The sequence below is a fragment of the Hemiscyllium ocellatum genome, chromosome 14, assembly GCF_020745735.1.
Source record: "Hemiscyllium ocellatum isolate sHemOce1 chromosome 14, sHemOce1.pat.X.cur, whole genome shotgun sequence".
In the NCBI taxonomy this organism is placed as follows: domain Eukaryota; kingdom Metazoa; phylum Chordata; class Chondrichthyes; order Orectolobiformes; family Hemiscylliidae; genus Hemiscyllium; species Hemiscyllium ocellatum.
This window is the reverse complement of record NC_083414.1, coordinates 73,095,666-73,120,371: the sequence shown is the minus strand read 5'-3', so window position 1 is coordinate 73,120,371 and position 24,706 is coordinate 73,095,666. Positions and strand designations below refer to the sequence as shown.

The window sequence follows — 24,706 nt, the reverse complement described above, 5'->3', positions numbered from 1 at the left end:
TAACATTATGGGTATGATAATGGACAAATTCGGAAAGAATAAGGAAGATGGTACATGTAAGAAGGAAACTCATGTTAAATGAGTAGGTTTTAAGCAAAGGGATAGTGGACAAAGAAGGAATAGGAAGGAAAATAAAGCTAAGAGAAGGTATAGTAAAAAGAAGGGTAAATTTAAAGAAATGCAGGTTTTATATAAAACTAAGAGGCAGCACCAGCAAGAACCCTAATGGGGGACCCAGTTAGGTGTGAATGTCCCCTTAGTAAGGAAGAGTTAGAAGATTACTATAAAGAGAGATTAACTAACCCTAATGATAAGAATAACTTAAGAGGTTTTGCAAAATTCAAAAGTCGAGGGGAGGGATTGGCAGGTGGGATTCTGGCTGGTCCTGTGACAGTGGAGGACGTGAATCTAGCCGTAAAGACGATGGATGTAAAAACTGCTGCAGGACCGGATAGGGTAACGTTGAAGGAGATAGTTAAGATATTTAATAAAGATAATACATTACTTCCTAGATTATATACGATTTGGATAAAAACCGGTAAAATACCAGATCAAATGAAAATAAGTAGAACTGTATTGATTCCCAAAGTGAGCGAAGAAGGGTTAAGGGATATTAATAATTGAAGGCCAATAACTATAGGGCCAATTATGCTCAGAATATTTACAAAAATTGTAGCGAGTAGATTAAATAAAGTGATAAATCTAAATAAAAGACAGAAAGGTTTTATAGCCGGTGTAGCAGGATGCAAGGAAAACATTAAAATCCTGGAAAATATTATTAACGGGGCTAAAAAGAACAAGAGAGATTTAGCGGTAGTTTTTGTGGATCTAGCAAAAGCTTTTGATACAGTAGGCCATAAACTATATTATAACAGCTCTGAAAAGACTCTAGCTCCCTTTAATGTTTATTAAATTGATTACAAATTTATATGACAATAACTTTACTCAAGTGGAAGGTTTTAATTGTACAACTGGAAAAATTAAAATTTTAAGAGGAGTCAAGCAAGGTGATGCACTGTCACCGATTCTTTTTAATATTGTAATGGACCCTTTGATAAGTACCATCGAAGAGAAGAAGAAAGGAATACTTTTAGGGTTTGATAGGAATAGCTTTCACTGCGTGACATTAACGTTCGCAGAAAGGTTAATGATATTAACTAGTCAGTCGTATGATGGTATGGTCTACAATCTAAAACTTGTGGAAATATTTTGTAATAATAAGGGAATGGAGGTTCATATTAAGAAAACGAAAGGGTTTTATTTTACTTATAGAAATAAGACAGTTATATATGATGATAAAACTAATTGGAAGTTAAATGATGGGATCATACAATTTATAGAACCAGGAAACAAGGATAAATATTTAGGTGCCAAGATAGATCCATGGATTGGAGTAAGTAAATCAGACTGGGAAAGCCAACTAGATATATGGATAGAAAATTTAAAAAGATCCCCTTAAAACCAGTACAGAAATTAGAACTTTTAAAAATGTATTTTATTCCTAGGCTGTATTATTATCTAATTTTATCAGAAGTTTCTATTAATTATCTTAATAAACTAGACAATATTATCAAAAGCGCAGTTAAAGAAATTTTACACCTCCCACAATCCGTCACAGATGGAGTGTTACATGCCAAATCCCGTGATGGTGGCCTTGCTTTAAAGAGACTGTCAACCTTTATTCTAATTTCGATTATGAGGAAGTATGGGACGTTACATAAATCCGAGGACGAAATTTTGCATGCATCGTTTCGGTTCAAGGGTGATAGTGTGGCTGTGAAAATGCACAAATTGAGTAAATTAAAAGTATTGGAAAAGATCTAGAACCCGAATATTAATCGGCAATTGGATGAAGAGGATATTACCATGGAAGATAGTGAAGATGAGATGGAAGTGTTTAAGAGTACCAACTATGCTAGTTGGAGATCCATAGAGGTACAGAGGTGGATGGCCCTCCCGTCATTACTATAAGAATGATAATATATCCATCAACTGGTTGACAAAACTACAATTTATGAAGACGTCCAAAGTTATTAATTCGATCTTGCTGAGAACAAATTTATTTCCAACACGGGCGTCATTGTCGTACGGAAGGCCATTTAATATCAAGAATTGCAGAAGATATAATGATATTTTGGAAATGTTTGCGCATATTTCTGGGTGGCGCCCTTACAATAAAAACATGAGAATTAAAAGGCATAATAGGAAAGCAGAAGAGTTAGTCAAGTTTGTTAGGAAGAATGGGTGGATTATATGAGCCTCGAATCAAAGGTGATGCTGGAAAACTTTGGATACCGGATTTAATCTTTAAGAAAGAACATCAGATTGTTGTGGTGGACGTGACTATTAGAACAGACCTTCAGATCAACTCTCTTGAATCGGCTTAGGAAGAAAAGATAAATAAATATAAACATCTAGGAAAAGAGATAATGGACCGCATTGGTGGAGGAAAGATATCTTTTTATGGGTTTGTGATGGGAGCTCGAGGGAAGTGGTTCGAAAAGAACACTGAGTTAATGAAAGACCTCGGGATTTTGAAATTTAAATCTTTTGCCGAGAATCACAACCCTAGCATTATCTTTGACACTTGAACTTCTACGGATTTTTATGGACTCTTAATATCTCCTATTGACGTATTTTAATAAGGTTTTAGGTATTTTAATAATTTTAAATAATGTTTTAAATAGTTTTGATTTTAATTAGTTTTAAATTTTAAGATTTTATTAATAAAATTGTATTGTTTTAGATCGTAGTTAATTGGTGGTGGGTAATTCGAGGTGGTAAATAATTAAAGTGCACGCTACACACAAGTGATGAGCGGTAATTTAGTCTAACGGTTGATAACCTCAGCTCATCCCTTGCCTCGCTGAAATTCTGATTCACAATGTTTTATACAGTCCTCTTAAGATCATCTGGCTGTGGTTTTGCTAGATAGGGGTATTCATTCGTCGATGAGCGACGTTAAAATCTTGAAAAGGACACGATCCATTTCATATGGTGAGTGCATAAAATTAGCACTTGAATTTTCTTTATTTAATTTTGGGATGCCTGGGTCGAGGGTGGGGCACTAGTTGGGACAGGATATGATGGGTTTTCAGATAGGAAGTGATGCCCCCTGGAAACAAGGGAGAAAATCTCCGTTTAAATATGTTTTACATTTTTTCTATTTAGAAATAGTTGTTTTATTATATTGGTGTGCATGTATTGAAGAATTTCTATTTTTGTGAATTTTCTATGGCCTATGCTCGGGATGTTTCGGATGGGGTTTCTTCTCCCAGGGGGTCTCGGACTTGCCTGGACGATTATGGTTAGTCATTCGATTGAATGGTGCACCTGGAATGTCAAGGGGAGTAATTCACCAGTCAAAAGGAAGAAAATACTATCAAACCTCAAAAAAGAAAGGGTTGACTATAGCTCTCCTACAGGAGACACATTTACTGGATAAAGAACACTTGAAATTACAACAGGGTGGATTTGATCAGGCCTTTTTTTCTTCTTTCAGCTCAAAAAGTAGGGGAGTAGTCATTCTTATTTAGAAGAATCTCCATTTCAAAATCCTAAGTCAAACAAAAGATGAACCTGGACAATATATACTGATTAAAGCCCTTATAAATGGAGAGGAATATGGGATTTTAAAATCTATATTGTCCCCCGGCACATCCTTTCAAATTTATAATGGAAGCCTTCTCCAAACTGATGGCTCTCGAGGCTCGTTACACAATTATAGGGGGAGATTTTAATTGCATTATGGACCCGGAGATAGACAGGATACCCAAGAGAACTGCGGGTGTATTCCCTCAGATCCAGACAATTGGCAGATTTGAATAAAGAGCTAGGATTAGGAGATGTGTGGAGGTGCCTTCACCCGCAAGGCAGAGATTTCTCTTTTTACCCTAATCCACATAAATGTTACACTAGAATTGATATGTTTTTTGCCCCGTCGATCTTTTTGAATTCCATATCATCCTGCAAAATAGGTAATATAATAATTTCTGATCACGCAGCTGTGTATATGGAAATAAAGGCTAGGAACAATGAGGCATCTCCCCAACATTGGCGTATGGATTCCTTCTTAATGAAGGATAGTAAACTGGCAAAGTACTTTTCTCAAGAATTTAAAATTGTTTTGGAAATTAATTCAGGTACGGCTAGTAACCCGTCAATGATGTGGGAGACCATTAAGGCTTATGCGCGAGGTCTGATCATTTCATACTTGGCGACCCAGAAAAAACTAAAAGGAGAACAACAGCATCTACTTGAGACTCGCTTAAAAGCAGCTGAGACAGCGTATGTTGATAGACCTTCTATTGCTAAATTACAAAGGATTACGGCCCTAAGGACAGCCCTGAATACCGCGCTTACCAAATGGCAAAGAGGGAAATATTATTTGCAAAGCAAAGATTATATGAATATGGCGATAAACCTGGTAGATACTTAGCATTTTTCACAAGGAAAAAAAAAGGCCCCTCACGTCCATCAGGGAAAGTGCTGGTACTCTGACTCTCCATCATAAAAGGATCAACACAATCTTCAGAAAGTTTTATTCTGATTTGTATAAATCGCAGGATTGTGAAGATAGAGCCAGGAAGATGGAGTCCTTTTTTTAAAAGCTTGGCCTTTCCGGACTTTACCCCGGAACAGGTATTAGTCTTGCATGCTCCCCTAACAACCCAGGAAATACTTGACGCAATCAGGCAGCTTCACAGCAGTAAAGCACCTGTTCCGGATGGATTTCAGATTGAATTCTACGAAGAGTTTACAGGAGTATTCGCTGGTCCACTTATGGACATATACAATTACACATACAGTCAAGGCTGCCTCCCGCCTTCGCTGAAAGAGGCGAATATCTCCCTTATTCTCAAAAAAGGAAAGGACCCAGAAGATTGCGCATCATACAGACCAATATCTTTGCTAAATGTAGATTTTAAAATTCTTTCTAAAACATTAGCATTGAGGCTGGAGAGGGTATTGCCATATATCATAAAAGAGGATCAGGCGGGGTTTATCAAGGGCCGTAGATCATCTAATATCATTAGAAGGGTTTTGAATGTGATTCAAGTCTGTAATCAGGAAAAAGTACCGAGAATAGGGGATGCGAAAAAGGCATCCGACAGGGCTGAATGGTCATACCTGTTCTATACACTGGAAAGGTTTGGCGTTGGAAAGGTATTTGCTAAATGGGTCCCAACATTGTATAATGATCCCAAAGCAGTTGTGATCACCAATGGATTAGGCTCGGTTAGCTTCAGTGTGGGTAGGGGCTGCCGTCAGGGATGTCCTCTCTCACCGTTGCTATTCATACTAATAATTGAGCCACTAGCTGAAGCTATACGGGCTGATTCTAATATAGCGGCCCCGAGGGTTGGTACAAGTAAACATAAAATTACCCTTTCTGCAGATGATATTCTCCTTTTTCTTAGCAATCCTCTGATGTCTGTGCCTCGCTTAATCCAAGTTATTAATATATCTAGTGCATTCTCAGGCTACAAAATTAATTTCTCAAAGTCTGAGGCCATGCCGATGGGTGGCCTCGCTAAGTATGTCCCACTTATTGGATGGATCTCACTTTCCCTTTCGGTGATCTCTAGAGGGTTTCTTATATTTAGGTATTTTTATCACCCCAGTATTTGGCCAGCTGTACAAGGTCAATTTTCTGCATCTACTGGAGAGGATAAGGCAGGACCTTCAACGTTGGGGGGGGGGGGGGGAATCTTCCAATTTCCTGGCTAGGTAGAATAGTCCTAATTAAAATGAATGTCTTGCTCCGTCTCTTATACCCTACAAGAACGCTCCCCGTGATGCTAAGGAGGCCGGCACTGCGCAAATTGTATGGTTGGCTGGGTTCTTTCATCTGGAATCATAGACGGCCCCTCATTAAGTTAAGGAAGCTACAGCTTCCACAGGCAAGGGGAGGGCTGGATTTTCCAGACTTTAGGAAGTATCAGCTGAGTTCTCTATTAAGCCACATAGCCGATTGGGTCTCGTCTGACCTGCAAACAATCTGGCTGGACATCGAGGCTTCTCAAGTGCCCTCATATTAACCTCTTATTTTTAGATAAGATGAAAATCATTATGGACCACTGTAAAAACCCTATAGTATGAAACACAAAGCCTGGAAGATAATGCGCAAAACGAGGGTAATTCACATAAAACATTCCCCTATACTCCTATAGTGGGGGCATGGGGTTTTCAACCAGTGCTCACAGACGCCACATTCAAATCCTGGAGTTCCAGGGGTATCTCCTGTTTAGGGGATCTGTTTGAGGAGGGGGTCCTGATGTCTTTTGAACAGCTGCCTCAGAAATTTGGAATACCTAATGGTAGTCTTCCAAACTCGAGATTACATACAGAAGACAACCACGCTATTAGATAGCCTTTATAAATCAGATAGAGAGCGTAGAGTGCTGTGGCCAATGGGTGTACCCTCGGTCAGCACTCTATCATTTATTACATAATGAAGTGTCGGAAGACATGGACCCTGCTTAGAACATGGGATCAGGAATTGGGGCTCGAAATTTCTACAGAAATGTGGGATGGCATCTGGGAAAATGCCAGAAATATCTCCGTTTGTAACAGAACCCAGGCCGTTCAGCTAAAGATACTCCATAGGGCTCATATAGCACTGGAACGACTGGCAATATTTAGGGCAGGAGCATCTCCAATGTGTCCCAAATGCAATACAGAGGTGGGCACTCTTTCACATTGCTTATGGACATGTCATAAGATCCACAAATACTGGACCAAAGTAGCAAATGCCTTGACAGAAATCTTGGGAACGGAAATTAGAGTAGATCCTGTATCTCTTTTCCTGGGCTTCTTGAGTTTACTTTCTATGGATGTGCACGGGTGAAAATTATTTTCCATTCTCTCCTTTTGTGCAAGGAAAAATATCTTAGTACACTGGGTGGCTGAGGGCCCTCCAGGACTTCCGAATTGGCACAGATTAATCATGGAATGTATTCCCCTTGACTTCCTTACAAATATGGTGCTCCAAAAATACGGAATTATTCTATAAAATATGGCAGCCCTTCTTGAATTATATAGATATAGGTATTTTGGCCATTTTGTCAAGGGCTTTCACCTAGTGGTGGTAACAGTTCTGGCTGGTCCAGGGCCCCTTGGGGGAGGAATCCCACATGAATATGAGTTTTATTACAATTTGATGTTAATTCATTCCAAGCATGTACTTCACTATTTAATTACTATGTTATCCTTTTTTTTCCTCAAGTAATGTAAGATATTTGATCATACACTGATTAGTTATAGGTTAGATTAGCAGTTAGTTGAGTTTTGTCTTTTTCTTTATTTGTCCTCTGTATCTCTTTTTTTTGGTTGAAAGATTTTGGCTATTATTTATTTAAGATTTAATTGTATATTAGTGTTTGTACTTGTGCTTTTTTTTATTTGTAAGCTTGTAAAAACATGTTAAATTTTCAATAAAAATATCTATTTAAAAAAAAAGACAATATCAGACTTCAGGCACAGAAAGATCCGGTCGTTGCAAAACTGAAACAGCTGAGGTAATGGGGAAATAAAGGGCTGTCACAAATACAACTGAAATCTCTCTGGACCCAGTAAGAACATATCACAGCAAAGGATGGGGAGCCAGAGTGATTGTCCCAAACAATAGTTGCCATCAGATACTCAATAAACTCCACCAGGGTCATTCAGGTTTTCCAAAATGAAGATGTTGGCAAAACGTTATGCCCGGTGGCCAGGAGAGGATGTAGGCATAGCTGCATTGGTGGGGCAATGTTCAGAGTGCCAACAAGGGAAAATTTACTGCCAGCAGCTCCCCCACGTACATGGGAATGGCCGGGAAATCCTGTTCGCGGTTACACGTCGACTATACCAGCACTTTCATGGGCTCAATTTCCTTACTCATTGTGAACACCCAAAGTGTTTGGGCATGCATAGAGTTCAGTTGTTAAAGATGGAGATGATGATATAAAAGCAGCGAGCATTTTTTGCAGTACATGGGCTACCAGAAAGGTTGGTCACAGGCTATCATTTTATCAGCTGGGAATTTGAGTATTTCCTAAATTTGAAAGGCATTTGACATGTAAGGACAGCTCCATACCATCCATTGTCCAGTGGTCTGGCAGACAAAACAGTCCAAATTTGAAGGCAGGCTTAAAAAAAACAGCCTACAGCTTGATTCGATACCAAACTGCCCCAGTTCCAATTTTATTATCAGACCACCCATCATGCAACTACAGGCATAGCTCCAGAAGACACAGAAGCAGAAGTTGCTGGAAAAGCTTGGCAGGTATAGCAGCATCTGTGAAGAGAAATCAGAATTAACATTTTGGGTCTAGTGACCCTTCCTCAGAACTTACTACAGCTTTTGTTTCTGATTGTTTTTTTAAATAACTCCAGCAGAGTTGCTAAATGAGGATAAATTTTGGCTCCAGGTTAAAACTGATTGCCCAGACCTGGGGCAGGGAGGGTGAAACAGCATCAGGACCGCCAATGCCAGAAACAAGACTCCTCTGAATGGGAGAGACATTTTATTTCAGGGGACAAAATTTGGTACCACAGAAAAAATCCCTGCATGGGTAAGAAGCATGGTCAACGCAAGGTCAGGTCCTAGGACATACAAAGTTCAGATAGATGAGAGGGTCCTGAACAAGGACATGGACCCATATGAAGGTTGCAAACAAGGAAACGAATCAGGAGCAAAACATACCCGGTCCCTCAAAGCATCCAGAAAGGCTGTCAGAACCCATGGGCTGCCCACCTTGATCCAACATCAAAGAAACCTCTGAATCTGAGATGGACATGGCATATGTCGCAGCCTCAACACCTTTACAATCTGATGAAAAAGATTAATTTCTTCCAAGACGCTCCAGGCATAACAGGTGGGCAAAAGTCTAGTGAGTCGGAAGAACCAAACTTGATGAGAAAACCCCTCAGAAGAGGCTACAAGAAAAAGAACAGACCTACATCCCGGTATTTAAAGGGGGTGGGATGTTGTATTTGTTACAAGGTCAGCCAGATAGGCCTCATAGAATACTAGTTCCCTGATTGGACTAGGTTAACAGCCCCAATCAGGGAGCCCTGGCTGACTGATATAACAGGAGATTCAGAGCCTCCTCAGTTTAGGGAATTGACTCTATACTGTCTGGTGCTACAAGGTAAAAACAATTACTGCAGATGCTGGAAACCAGATTCTGGATCAGTGGTGCTGGAAGAGCACAGCAGTTCAGGCAGCATCCAACAAGCAGCGAAATTGACGTTTCGGGCAAAAGCTCTTCATCAGGAATAAAACCTTTTTTCCTGATGAAGGGCTTTTGCCCAAAACGTCAATTTCGCTGCTCGTTGGATGCTCCCTGAACTGCTGTGCTCTTCCAGCACTACTGATCCAGTGTCTGGTGCTACAGTCAGTTTCTGCTTCTCTTTTTGGTTGGGGGGGGGGGGGGGGGGGAGAACCTGATTCCTGAACTGGCTGAATTATTTAGCCACTTTATTAACTGGCATTCTTTTTAGTGAGGACTGATTGTGTTTAACAATGTGTTTCAGGTGTAACTCAGTTCTCATTAGGGGATTGGTGTTTCACTGGCTGGTTACAGCCTGTGTGTTACTCTTTTCTCTTTCTGAGAAAAGGACAATGTTAATTGTGTGGTAGGGCTTAGCCCTTGGACTCTAGTTTTCTTTGTTTTTTGTATGTGTCTTCACTTTTTGGTGTTTTGACTGAGCCCTGTGGAAGACATCCATTTTACCAGAGGAGCTGTTCCTGTGGGGAGGCCTAGTCCTGGGCCTGGAGCATCTTGGAAGAAATTAATCTTTTTCTTCAGATTGTAAAGATTGAACACCTGAGTGTGTGCGCTGGGAGGTGAGCAGTTGCTGTATCCTGCTTTGGCAGCAGACCTTTCCTTCAGGAGTGGACCAAACCCCTGTGAGTTAACTGCACCTGTACTATGTTCCTGTGAGTGGGCTTGGCTTTCCAAGACTGGGCCAGGACTCTATGGAGACTGAACAACTGTGTGCTGTGGGGTGAGCATCTGCTGCCTTCAGGAATGGACTCTGCCCTTGGTTGCGGATTCTGTGTTTTTAGCAACGGACTCTGCAGTTTGAAGCGGACTCTACTTCTGACAACGTACATCGTATACTGGAGTGGACTCTTCCTAGAAATGCATTCTATATTTTGAAGACTGTACAGATTTGGACTGTGTACCAGAAAGGACTCTTTTGTTTTGGTAATTAACTATTGTGGTGTTTCTTGCACTGTCTTATCTGTCCCTGGGTCTGGCAAGCCTTACTGTGAGACTCATGGGTCGTCCTGAAAGATGTCACCCCAAGAGCCGGAGGGCGAGTAGGCCATCCTGTGAACCTGAAGGTTGGTAGGCTGTCCCGAAAGCCCGGGGGTGGGTAGGCCACCCTGATGCCAATCGCCCCAAGAGCCGTTCTGAGCGCTGTCGTCCCAAGAAGGGGTAATCGGGACGGGCTGTCGTAGAGGTGGTCGAAAGGTGTCAGAGCAGCCGAGAGACAGAGGGTGCGTAGGGGCGGGCTGAGATCCGGAAGGCTTGTGGGCTACCCTACACACTGTTGTCCCAGGGAAGGGGACAGGCTGCCCTAGAGGTGGTCGAAAGGTGTGCCAGGATAGCCCACTGGCCGGAAGCGCATCAGGGTGGGTGAGAGCCCAATGGTACGTAGGGGCAGACCAAGAGCCAGAAGGCGGGTAGCCGTCCTCAGCGCTGTCACCCCAGGCAGGTACCAGGGCAGGCTGCCCCAGAGGTGGTCGAAAGGTGCTGAGGGTGGTTAGTGAAGCCGGAAGGTGGGTAGGCCATCCTGACCATTGTCACCCTGGGCCGGTATCGGGGTGGGCTGTCCTAGAGGTGGTTGAAAGGTGTGTCAGGGCAGACAGAACTGGAAGGAGCATGGGGTGGACCGAGAACCAGAAGATGGGTAGGGGTGGGCTGCCTTAGAGTGATCGGAAGGTGGGAGCGGCAGGGGCTTGCTGGGTCTGTATTGTCTGTACTTTTGTATGTAACAGTATTGTCTAATGTACAAATGTCATTGTTGATGTCTCTTTATATTTTTATGTGAAACTGGGATTTGAGGTTTGTCCTCATGTCCCTGTAAACTATTTGAATGGTAGGGTTTGGGGCTTGGCTTTGCTTCTCCTCTCCCTTGTGAAATTGCTGTCTCTTGTATGCAGCTGTAAATGTAACTGTTTGTTGTAAACTGTTTTTGTAATTTGTTTAATAAAATAAAAAAAAACAGGAGATTCAGAGCCTCCTCAGTTCAGGGAACTGACTCTATGCTACAGTCAGTGTGTTTGTTAGTTAGTTTCTGCTTTTTTTTGGAGGGGGAAACCTGATTCCTGAAGTGGCTGAATTATTTAGCCAGTTTGTTAACCGGCATTCCTTTCAGTGAGGACTGATAGTGTGCATCAGGAGTTTAACAATGTGTTTCAGGTGTAACTCAGTTCTCATTAAGGGATTGTTGTTTCACTGGCTGGTTATAGCCTGTGTTACTCTTTTTTCTGTCCTTTCCTCAAAAAGTAAAAAAAAATGTGTTAATTAGTCCTTGGAGAATCGATGTTTCGCCCATAAGCCCTTCAGGAATGAGGCAGGTGTGCCAAGTGGGCTGAGATTAAAGGTAGGGGGGAGGGACGCTGGGAATACAATAGGTGGAAAGAGGTGAGGGTGATAGGCCGGAGAGGGGGTGGGGGCAGAGACGCCAGGAAGAAGAGTGCAGGACAAGAGGGTGGTGCTGAATCCGGGGGTTGGGACTGAGATAAGGTAGGAGGGGAAATGAAGCTGGAGAAATCTACATTCATCCCGGGTAGTTGGAGGGTTCCTAGGCGAAAGATGAGGCGCTCTTCCTCCAGGTGTCATGTGGTCAGGGTCTGGCGATGGAGGAGGCCAAGGACCTGCATGTCCTTGGTGGAGTGGGAGGGGGAGTTAAAATGTTCAGCCACGGGGCGGTTGGGTTGATGGTTGGTGCAGGTGTCCCCGAGGTGTTCCCTGAAACGTTCTGCAAATAGGCAGCCTATCTCCCCAATGTAGAGGAGACCACATCTGGTGCAGCGGATACAGTTGAGGCCACTAGGACTCATAACAGCACACAAACCAACAGCCACTCTGAGACAACAACTCACCAGGACAAAAGACCCGATACCCAGCATGAGCAACACCAACGTAGTGTACAAAATCCCATGCATGGACTGCACAAAACACTACATAGGACAAACAGGAAGACAGCTAACAACCCGCATCCACGAAACGACACGACCAGCTATCCTTAGTAGCCACACACACACACACACACACACACACAGACGACAAACAACATGAATTCAACTGGGACAACACTACTATTATAGCGCAAGCCAAACAGAGAACAGCCAGGGAATTCCTAGAGGCATGGCACTCATCCACTGATTCTATCAACAAACACATCGACCTGGACCCAATATACCGGCCACTGCAGCGGACAGCAACTGACAACCGGAAGCGGCAGAGACAAGCCACTATAAATGCTGAAGGAAACATGGCAGAAGCGCTTCACAGGAGGCTCCCAAGCACTGAGGATGTCACCTAGAAAGGGGACGAAACGTTTCCAACAAAAACTCCCAACTCGGCAAACAGAACCACAACAGTGTTATTTCAGCTACAATATTGGATAAATGCGAAATTGCAGCAATTAGGTGGGGGTGATGGGACTGTTGCTGTCATCAGGTTAGAAGGTGACAGTGGGTGAACATGGATATAAACAATGATGATCAGCAATAGCCAACATTCTTTTAATGTGGAGTCAAACAGCAGCAATTCCATTACAACATTCAAAATAAACATGGTTGAAAACCTACTTCATTCATTCCCACCTTCCACAATCTTTTTAAGGACCAATATTAGGCTCCATGTAGCCTCATTTCCCTGTGTGTAGCTGCCACCAACCACAGTCAACACTTGTTCCAGATATGGACCATGCACACGGACAATTATGGTTTGCCAAGTCACACTTAGTAATGTTATCCTGACCTCCACATTAGAGGCTTTACAAAGCCACTAGACAACGTAAAGCTGGTGACACTTAGCCCAGCTTCCAAGTCACTGCTAGGCAACTGGATGAACTTGAAAATGAAACAATGGTTTCAATGAATACTGTGGTTAAAGCAAAGATTTTGGCAATAGTCTTCAATCCATGATTCTCCCAGGACATACTATCATATAGAGATATAGATGATCTCAAGAATGCTGCTGGACGAATAAAACTAAATATTTAGCATTGTTATTATGATAGAATATTGACAGGACTGGAGATTTACAAATACTGCTTAAAGACTACATTTAGCGAAGATGAACTGAAAAAGGTCTTACTACATAATTGGAGTCTGGCTTCACCCTGCAAGTCCACACCCAGGATTGCTGTTCCCCAATGCTACCGAGACGAACTCCATCCTTTGTGTACAAAGAGACTTGTTTATCAGAGCCTCCCATCACAATATACTCCCCTTTTGAGAAGTAACTGACACAGCAGGGGTCAAAGTTTAGTGCCCTGTCTTTTCCAATCTGGAATGGAGATAGAATTCAATATCATCAAAAATGTAATCAATTCCATTAGCTACAGTTTTTCAACTATAAACAATTTAAATATATAGGAAAACAATATTTCAAGTGTAACTAACCAGCTCCACTTTGATAAGAATCTGAAAATTAAAGTTTTATAAATTTTAAATAAGGATTATACCCCAACAGTCCATGGCCACTGATGAAAATTACCTTTATCAGAACCACTTTTCAAGAATGAGGAAGTACAAGTTAAAGTCCTGCGTTGTAACCACCTTTAAATGATCCTTTCCGTTATATTAATAAAAAAGTTAATTGAATATTGTCAGCAGGAAAGACACATTGCCAAAGGTATTCATCTTGTGCTCTTCAGACCATATGAGCTTATCAAATTTCAAACCAACAACATACTATTGCCGGAGAAAAAGGGTGGTTTTTGTGGTGATGGACTGAAATTGGTCATTCTTGTGTTTTTCCTAATGAATATAAAATGAAAAGCTTCAGCAATGTGCCTGTTATTTTTGGCAACATCCAAGTTCTATACTAGCAAGCGACTATTTGTAATCAAAATGTGTTACCTGTTCAACTAATACTGCACAGCAAAACCCGGAATTACAGTTTCCAGTGCCATTTTGTAACTCTCAATTAACAGCCCTGTGCGATCACAACTTTCGAACATCCCAAAGAAAATTACAGCCAAAGAAGTACTTTGAAACGTGGAGTAGCTTTGTAATATGTGTGGACAAATGACACTTACCATAAAGTGAAATATTTGTAATTTTTTTTTGTTCATTCATGGAGGAAGGGCATCATTAGCAAGCCCAACAGTTACTGTCCATCACTAATTGCCCTCAATGTTGTGGTGAGCTGCCCTTACAAACTAACTGCAGTTCAAGTGGTGAGTCATCCTAACTGTAAGATAAGGAGATCCATGATTTTGATGAATGAATGAGAAAGCTTCCAAAAGATGGTGTGTTCACTTTAAGGTCTTGTTCCCATGCATCTGATGTTCCTGTTCTTCTAGTTGCATGTGGTTGCAGATTTGCCAGAAGAAGCCATGAAGTATTATTGCACTACACTTTATAAATGGTGCACACCACAACTACACTGCACTAATGATGAAGGGAATGAATGCTTCAGGTAGTGGATAGGACAAGTGTTGTTGAAAATGTACTCATCCAGGGAGTACACCTTAATACTCTTGACTTGCCTGTTGCAGATGTTGTAAATATTTTACTGAATTGAGTCACAATGCAATTTCAATTTGCTCTTCAGTTACAGTATTTATGTAAGTGTTCAGTTAAGATTCCGTTAAATGTAATCCCCAACCATCCCACATTTGATAGTATGATTGATGGAAGGTCAATAATGAAAGAGCAGAAGATGGTTGAGCCTAGAATATTACCCTAAGAAAATCCAGCAGGGATGTGCTTTGACAAATATGATTAGTCACCAACAATTACAACCAACTTCTTGTGTGCTAGGTATGACTCCAACCAAGGTAGGCTTTTTCCTTGATTCTCATTCACTTACAATTTTGCTCCTTGAGCCTAAGGATGAAAGGCTGCCTTTGTATCAAGGGCAGCCATGTGCCCCAAACTCTGGAATTCAGCAATTCTGTCCAAATTTGGGTCACCACGATTCAAACTGCAGGCTGTTTAAGAATAAATGCTGGTTGATTGCACTGGATTGTGCCTTCCATCATTTTGATGATGATTGAGATTAGGCTGATGGATGCTCATCAACAAAACTGAATTGTCCTACTTTGTGTGGACAGAGCATTTTCCTGTTTGTGAGGCAAATAGAGCTGTAGGTGTATTAGAATTTGAGCACTTGAGCACATAAATAATTTAGCATGACAAATGGAATATGATGATCATATCTTTTACATTTCCAGTGTAATGAACTGTTCCTTGATATCACATGGATTGCACTAATTTGGATGATTTGCAACTAAAACATGCTTTACCAAATTGGCATTCTTAAGTATGGCTGGGGATGTTTCTGACATGCTCTCTATGCTCTTCAATTCAATGTTCCCTCTATTTTCTGTATGCTGCAACGGACTAGCTTATTGTACTATGAGTTCCTTTAAGATTGGTATGGACATGCATATCAAGAAAGAACTGTTGCTTGTTTGCAATCTTTTGATTCCCTATGCTGCATATTCAGGGTTCTGGCATGCCCACACACCTCATTAATCCTCATTTAAACATGTTAATATTTGTTAAACCAAATTAAATTAAGAAATATACATTCCATCAGGTTATATATTGTAGTGGAATACAGCTATGCCACTGCTGATAGCCTCAGCTCATTATAAATGCCCAATTTTGAACAGCTAGATCTAATCTGAATTATTCCTATTTGAGATGGACATTTGCCATGCACAAAGATATTGAGGGTATTCTCTGTGTAAACAAGAATTCACCTCCACAAGGTGAGTGTACAAGTAAATCACAGTGCTCGGCTAAAGCAGGATCCTCCCCAACAATGTTGGTTCAAACTGCCACAACCTGATCCAATAGATATTGCCTTCAGAAATCAGCCAGCTAGATCAATGCTGGTGCTTTTCATGATGGACATTGATATTTTGCCATGCTCAGTATTTGCTAAAGTTTGATCTGGTGCCATGAGACTACATTGGTTCTGGAGACTATGTTGAGATTTCCCAGATGCATTGTTTCTGCTAATTGTACACCATTATGCTGTACTCTGGGTAGGGAAGGGTCAATTGGAAGTCTTGGTTGTGAAATTAAACTTCTGGGAAATGAGCCTCTGGTGGGTTGCGAGGGAATCATAAGCTACTTGGGAGATCGGAGTTTTGACTATGGTCAGAACAAATGAACAGTAAAGCTCCTTCAAGATGTTTTAGCCAGTCCTCAGAACAGGAATATAGCTGTAAAACATTGTCCATCTGTTTCAGTGTACCAAAAATAGGAAGAGAAATTTAGATTAGATTAGATTAGATTTACAGTGTGGAAACAGGCCCTTCGGCCCAACAAGTCCACACCGACCCGCTTTAATGTTATTGAGCAAATGGTACTGCAGAATCAGGTGAAGACTAATCAGATAGTCCAATGTAAATAACTAAAAGTTGCTATCCGAATTGTGCCAGATGGGGAGATTGTGGCATAATGAGACTGCCGCAGTACTAAAAATCTATGTTTTGTTGCCAAGGTCTGCACTTGGGTTCAAATCTCACGATGCCTTCTAGTGGAATTTTATATTTAAAAAGTACTTAGACGATCACTTGAAGTGCCTTAGCATACAAAGTTACAGGCTAAGTGCTGGAAAATGGTACTAGACTAGATGGGTACTTAAAAACTGGTACAAATACAATGGGCCAAATGGCCACTTTTCATGCAACTCTGATTCTCTCTCGTCTTAAGCCATATCTTTCGTCTTTTTCTAAGGACTAGCCTTTGCTAATCAAACTTGCCACCAAACTTAAGTGCCCTTTTAAGGTAATTTTAAACTCTAATTCGTCCTCAACTCTTGCAATAAAATAAACTTGCTATGCTTCATCATTCCAAGTTTGAACTTGCGAGATTTTAAGAGTCTCTTTTTTTGTTAATTTTGCTCTCTTGATCCATTATTTTTCCTTTCCCTCCTTTCATTTCCCCTTTAAAAGATGTTGTTATATTAAAAGTGAGTGTTTTTATTCATCCCTAATTTAGTTATTTCAGATTTGTAAAATGTTGTAAGATGCCCATTTACTTCAGCCTGAAATGCCCTATTTCCACCCCACTGTTACTATGAGAATTTATCAGGACATTGCCGGGTACGGAAAGTTCAAATTATGATAAAGGTTGGATGAGCTGGGACATTTTTCACTGGAGCATAGGGGGTTGAGAGGCAATCTGATAAAAGTTTATAAAATAATGAGGTACAGAGTTAATAGTAGTTGCCTTTTCCCTAGGATGGGAGACTTAAAGACTAGGTGAGAGGTCAGAGAGTTAAAAAAGACACGAGAGGCATTTTTTTTAAACAAAAGGGTGATTTCCTGAACTTCATGAGAAAGCGGTGGTTGCGAGTACAATTACAACGTTAAAAGACATTTGGATAGTTACACAAATAGTAAAGGTTTGGAGAGATATGGGCCAGGAACAAGCAGGTGGGACTAGTTTAGTTTGGGATTACGTTTGGCATGGATTGGTTTTAGATTAGATTAGATTTACAGTGTGGAAACAGGCCCTTCGGCCCAACAAGTCCACACCGACCCGCCGAAGCGAAACCCACCCATACCCCTACATTTACCCCTTACCTAACACTACGGGCAATTTAGCATGGCCAATTCACCTGACCCGCACATCTTTGGACTGTGGGAGGAAACCGGAGCACCCGGAGGAAACCCACGCTGACACGGGGAGAACGTGCAAACTCCACACAGTCAGTCGCCTGAGTCGGGAATTGAACCCGGGTCTTCAGGCGCTGTGAGGCAGCAGTGCTAACCACTGTGCCACCGTGCCGCCCACGCGGTTTCTGTGCTGTATGAGTCCATGACTCTATAACTCACATTTTCAACAAACTGGACCATGATTCTTATTTCAAGCTGCTGGTGCATGGATAGTTTTAACTAATAGAAGACACCATTAAATTTGTTTATTCTTTCATGGGAAGTAGATGTCACTGGTAAGGCCACCATTTGTTGCCTATCCCGAAATGCACCTGAAATGAGTGACTTATGTTATTTCAGAGGATAGTTAAGAGTCAATCTTGCTACTGTGGGTCTGGAGTCAATCCAGGTAAGAACAACAAATTTCCCTCCATTAAATCAAATTCCTGGATTTTACTGGTGAATGCTTAGTTCAGTACACCTTTACTGTGAGTTCAATCCCCACACCAGCTGAGATTACCATGAAGGACTCTCTTTCTCAACCTCTCACATTGCCTGAGGTGTGCTGGCTCTCATGTTTAATTATCACCAGTCCTTTCTCTTTAATGAGACAGCAGCTCTATGGTCTGATAAGACTACCGCGACTTGACTTGACACCTTTACTGGGCTCAGTAGTTAAACTGATAACTTAACGTGTATGTTTCATCTATTTCATTTGACTAAATGTTACTTTCTGAATAGGAAAGAAAGCTGTATATCTGTATTTATGACAGGTAAGTGTGACATAGGAGCTGTGTCAAGAGGGACATTAAGTTTCATAAATGATGTATGAAACTTCCAAAACTCATCCTCTGTAGCATTCCTTCAGAAATGCTTCCCAGACATACCTGTTTCCCACTCAGTTGGTAAAAGGAAAGTCGCTGCCCCCAGTCCGCCACAGCTAAGATGTCGGTGTGTTCATCTCTGTACAAACCAAAATCAAAAGTCAGAAGAACCTCACTGACTAATATCCATGACTCATGATCGAGTCATTCCATAACCACTTGTCTTATTTATTAAGGCACAAAAAGAAATCCTTCTGAAAGACAACAAACCTGAACTTCAGATGAAATAGGAAATAAGTTTGAATGTTCCAGAATGTTTAAATCTGACATTCTTAAATATTGTGAAATAAATACAGAATTAAACTGTTACTGACAGGAGACAATGAGTTGGTTGTATGGAAGAGATATTCACTGCAATCGTTTTGCAGCATTTCTTAGGAGAGAAGGGAAACATTGGATGCACAGTTGCTCCTTTCCCAATGTATTCACTGTCAGTGTGTAGAATGGGTAAATCGAAGTACTGTGAATAAAAAAGGGGTTCAAGTGTGAACTTCCTTTCTTTTATGAATGGTCTTAAGAGAAAGCATGTCAGTTGAAAATGACAACTGTCTTTCTACCTGTCGCCTTTAGATAATATCAAGTGCTCTCACTTCAGTTACATCACATACTATTGGAAAGCGAAGTTCTCCTTGCTTTGCATAAACAAAGTACAACTTCAAAACTGCATTAGTATTTTCTCATTTTCAATGTCATTCACTATCATTGAGTTTAAATTTTCTGCTCAGTGCTGATTAGGTTTCAACTCTGGATTTTATTTTCTGAAAAATTGGGCAATTGACTCATACATTTGGTTGAGACCTATCCAAATACAATTTCTTATCCTCTAATAGCCAGGAAATAAAGAAGATTTTCATCTCATTCATCTTAAACTAAGCCATTTTGTGATCCAAAGGCATTTCTGGTAACCTGCATAATCCACAGCAAAAAGTTTTGTTTTTGCTATCTATAATTCACATTAATATAAATCAAACAAGGTATTGAGCTTTGAAGAGGAACCAGCTGAAAAGCATGAAAAGGGTTTGCTCCAATTCACTGGAGTGCACTTCATTACTTACTTGGATGGATTCCAGCAAATTGACCAGATTGGGACAGCACCAGGTCGCTCAATTCTCACTTTCTCTTCTCCACTCTTACTTCGAATGCTGACAATACCATTAAACAGGCTAATGGCCAGATACTGACCATCATTTGTCCAACTAGCAAAGAAGCAGAAATAAGAACAAGTTTAGAAAGCAGTTTCAAGGGGGCAAAGTTAGTGATAGCATTTTAAAACTGTTACTGAATTTTGAAAAGATTTCTATCTTATCTTGAAGGCATTCACCCCCTTCTGAGATATGCTGTGATCCATACAAACTATTGGATGGGTAGTGCTCCATACTGGGATCATTTGGTGGCTTAGTGGCTCAGAGGTGAGCACTGCTGCCTGAGTACCAGGGACCTGAGTTCAATTCCAGCCTCGGGCAACTGGCTGTGTGGAGTTGCACAATTATCCCTGTGTCTGTTTGGGTTTCTTCCAGGTGCTCCAAGTTTCCTCCCACAATCCAAAGATGTGCAAGTTAAATGGATTAGCCATAGGAAATACAGGGATTTTGGTGGGGTGGGGGGGATTGGGGTGGAGGGTGGGGTGGGGTGGGAGAAGAGTCTGGGTGGAGCGCTGTTCAGAGAGTTGGTGTGGACTTGTTGGGCAGAATGGCCTGTTTCCACACTGTAGGGATTCTATGACATTTGGCTAGTATATAATAATCTGGTACCAATTACAGCTGCCTGCTACTCCACAGCCAGCATGTAGATCCTTTGAAGTAGGAGTAAAGCTCGATAGCCTGATTGACATACAACATTTTCCAAATACAAAGCAAAGCCAAGTGGTGTATTTGAATTAGTGGTGCAGAGACAAAAACCGTTGCTCTGGGAACATGAGTTCAAATCCCACCATAGCAGATCCCATCATTAAATTAATATAGCTGAAAGAAAAGCTGCCATCATCACTTTATCTGGCTGACATGTGACTCCAGATCCACATCAATGAGTGTTCTGAAATGGTCTAGCAAGCCAATAAGTTGTACCAAACCAGTATAATGTCTGATTAAAGTAATGAAACTGGATAGACTACCCAGTGCTGATCCATGCTCTGGAACAATAACGGCACACATCAGTTGGAGATACAAACATCCTCTTTACTAACATCTAGAACTGTTCAAACAACAGCCTAACAGTCATTTTCATGGAATGATACCTCATAGGCAGTGTCCCAGAACCCACCATCAGCATCCCAGGTTATGTCCTGTCCCAATGGTGGGTCAAACCCAGAGAGGTGGCCAGCTTAGTGATATACAATCTGGACAGGACTGGCATGGGACTCCTAACACTGACTCTGGACCCAACAAAGTCTTGTGGTATCAGGTCAAACATTGGCAAGGAGACTGCTTGCTGATTACTGCTTGCCATCACCCACTCTACCCTGCCTTGGTGATGAATCAGTACAACATTTAGAGGAAGCACACAGTGAGCATGCAGAATGTACACTATGTGGGGAACTCCAACATCTATTACTAAGTTTGGCTTGGTAGCACCACTACTGACTGAACTGGTCAAGTCCTAAATGACATGCACACCTGGCAATGACAGTATCAGTGAGGATGACCACTGCACAATCCTTGTGAAAGCAAAGTCTCGTCTTCACATTGAGGATACCCTTCATCGATTTATGTGGTACTGTTATCATGCTAAATCAAACAGATTTGACAACTCCCAATTGGAAAACCATGGGGAACTGTGGACCATCAGCAGCAACTAAATTATATTTAATAACCTCATGGCCCTGCAAATCTCCATTCTACCATTACCAACAGTGATCAACCAAACTTGAACGAAATGAGCAGGAGAGCATGCCAGGAGCACCATGAAGCATACCAAGAAAAGGAACAATATTTTGGTGAACCTACAACACAAGACCCCTGCATGCCAATAGTGGAAACAGTGACAGATCTAAATGATCGCTAACCAATAGTTTAGATCTTAGCTCTGTATCGCTATCACATTCAGCAGTGAATGATAGTGAATAATTAAAGACCTCAATGGAGGAGGAAGCTCCACAAATATCCTCAACTCTCAAAAATGAAGCAGTGCATGACAATCTTCTAAAAAAGCAGGCCAAAGTTTCTGTGGGGCCAACTTTCAGTCAGCAATGTTGAGTGGATGATCAATCCTGGCCTCCTCGAAGTTCCCAGAATCAAAGATACCAGTTTTCAACAAATTTGATTCACTCCTTGCTCTACTAAGAAATGGCTGAAACGCAAAGGTCATTATTTTTGGATAAAATCTTCAGTTGTTTCATCAATAACCTTCCCTCCATTAAAACTAAACTACTCCCAACTACCTGTTCCTGGCCTATATCCCTCCAAACCTTTCATATTCATGTACATACCCAAATGTTTTTCAAACATTGTAAATGTACCCACATCCAGCACTTCCTCAGGAAGTTCATTCCACATGCAAATCCTTTTAAAATCTCTCTCCACTCACCTTAAAAATGTGCCCCCTATTCTTGAAATCCCCTATCCTAGGGAAAAGACAACTACCATTACCTCTATCTATACCCCTCATGATTTTATAAACGTCTATAAGGTTGACCCTCAACCTCCTAGGCTTCAGCGAAGTAAGTCCCAGCCTATTCAGTCTTTTTTTTATAAAAGGCTTCAAACCTTCCATATTCAGCAACATCCTGCTAAGACTCTTCTGAAGCTTCTCCAGTTTAATAATACCTTTCCTATAACTGAACGACAGAAGTATTTCAGAAGAGCCACCAATGTCCTAGACAGACAACTTCAGCATAACTTCTCAACTTCTATACTCAAAGTACAGAGCAATCAAGGTAAGCATGGTAAATGCTTTTTTTAACCACCCTGTCTATATGTGATGCAATGGTATGCCAACATTAGTCAAGAAACTTGAGAATTACTGCAAGTGTTACAAAAGTCTTTTCACACATTTTCTTTCATTCATGGAATGTGACCATTTCTGATGAGGCCAGTGTTTACTGGCCATCCATAAATGATCTGGAGAAAGTGGTGCCTTCTTGAGCTGCTGCAGTCCTTGTTATATAGATACACCCACAGTGCTGTGAGAGAGGAAGTTCCAGGATTTTGACCCACTGACAGTGAAGGACAGGACAATAATTGTAAGTGAAGATGGTGTGTTACTTGAGGCAGAACTTGCAGGTTGTTCATTTTGGAAGGGAGAACAAAAAGACAGTGTTTTATTTAAATGGAGAAAAACTTCAGAAAGCTGTAACACATTGGGACTTTTTTGGGGGGGGCGGTGGAATGTGTACATGAAACACAGAACACCTAGCACACAGTTGCAGCAGGTATCAGGAAATCTAATGGCCCTTATTTCCATTGGGTTGAAGTATAAGAGTAGGGAAATCTTACTACAACTGTACAAGATACTGGTGAGAGCATATCTGGGAGTACTGTAAGCAGTTTTGGTCCTCTTCTTAAAATATATTTTTTAAAAAAGAATTATGTAACTGAACCCCTATTTGCAACAAAACAGAATCCAATCTGCTTCTTGATATTCACTGGCAATGCCATCATAGATTTCACCCATTATCAACATATTGGATGCTACTACTGACCAGAAACTGAACCAAACCACTTTTACAAATACAATGGCTACAGTACAATATAGTGCAATATGATAGCAGTACAAATTCAACCTGGCCAATTTCTATGTTAATTACCCATACTGTCATTGGCATTGCACCAGCTGTAGAGTAGATTAGGAAGCAGTTATGTCCTTTAGTACTGAACCAGCTTGGCCAGTACTGATGCTACTGCTCCAAAAACTCCAACCAGTGTAAATTCTGCATCCTTGCCACCTCTGTGCTTTCTCCAAGTGTTGCTCAACATGAAAAAGTACTGACTTGATCCTTTCAATAGTTACAATAGTTGCCAGAGGCTGAGAATTTTGCAGCAAGTAACTCACACCCTGACAACGCAAAGCCTTCTCCATGACCCACGAGATACAGGTCAGGATTACTTGATTGGATGATTGCATACTCAAGTTGTTCAACACCATTAAGATCAATGAAGCCCATTTCATCGGTTAAAAAAACTGAAAGAACTGCAGATGCTGGAGATCAGAACCACTTCAATTCATTGGTAAACCATCTAATATCTTCAGCCTTCACTCCTTTTTCCACTGATGCATAATGTCAGCACTATCTAAAGATGTGATGCAGTAATTCAAAAAGGCTCCTTCAACAGCACCATCCAAACTTATGACTTCTACCAGCTAGAAAGATAAGGGCAGCTTACTCATGCCATCATCTATAAGACAATAAGAAATAGGAGTAGGAGTAGGCTGTTCAGCCTGCTCTATCAATCAACAAGATCGTGGCTCAAGTCCACATTCCTGCATTTCCTAATTCGTCTACTAATCATGAATCTATCTATCTATCTCAGCCTTGAATATATACAAGGACTTGGCCCCCACAGCTGTCTTTGGGATCCAAAGAGTCACACTCAGAGAAGGAATTCCTCTTCAACTCAGTCTTAAGTTGGCATCTGCTACTTCTGAGATTATGCCATCTGGTCTCAGACTCCCCCATGCCTGATGATGGGCTCTTGCCTGAAACATCAATTCTCCTGCTCCTTGGATACAGCCCTGAATTGCTGTGCTTTTCCAGCATCCCCACTCTCGACTCTGATCTCCAGCATCTGCAGTCCTCACTTTGTCCATGTTGGGAAACATCCTCTCAGCATTTATTCTGTCAGCCCCTTAGGAATCTTATCATTTTTCATTCTTTCAAATTCTAATGAGTAGAGTCCCAATCTGTTTAGCCTTTCCTCATAGGTCAATCCCTCCATATCAGAGATCATCCTCGTGAACTTTCCCTGAACTGCTTTCAATGAAATAATATATTTTCTTAAATAAGAGAACCAAAACTACTTACAGTACTCCAG

General features: G+C 41.2%; 1 protein-coding gene across 1 annotated transcript in view; it reads right to left on the bottom strand.

The window, feature by feature from the left end:
• The window catches only part of ift122 (intraflagellar transport 122 homolog (Chlamydomonas)), a 136,539-nt gene that overhangs the window by 86,236 nt on the left and 25,597 nt on the right, over positions 1-24,706 (bottom strand). Inside the window, exons 7-9 of the mRNA XM_060835790.1 lie at positions 19,796-19,936; positions 18,744-18,819; positions 13,329-13,520 (exon numbers count right to left, since the gene is read on the bottom strand). Of these exons, the coding sequence (XP_060691773.1) occupies positions 13,329-13,520; positions 18,744-18,819; positions 19,796-19,936 (409 nt within the window). The remainder of the gene's footprint in view (positions 1-13,328; positions 13,521-18,743; positions 18,820-19,795; positions 19,937-24,706) is intronic.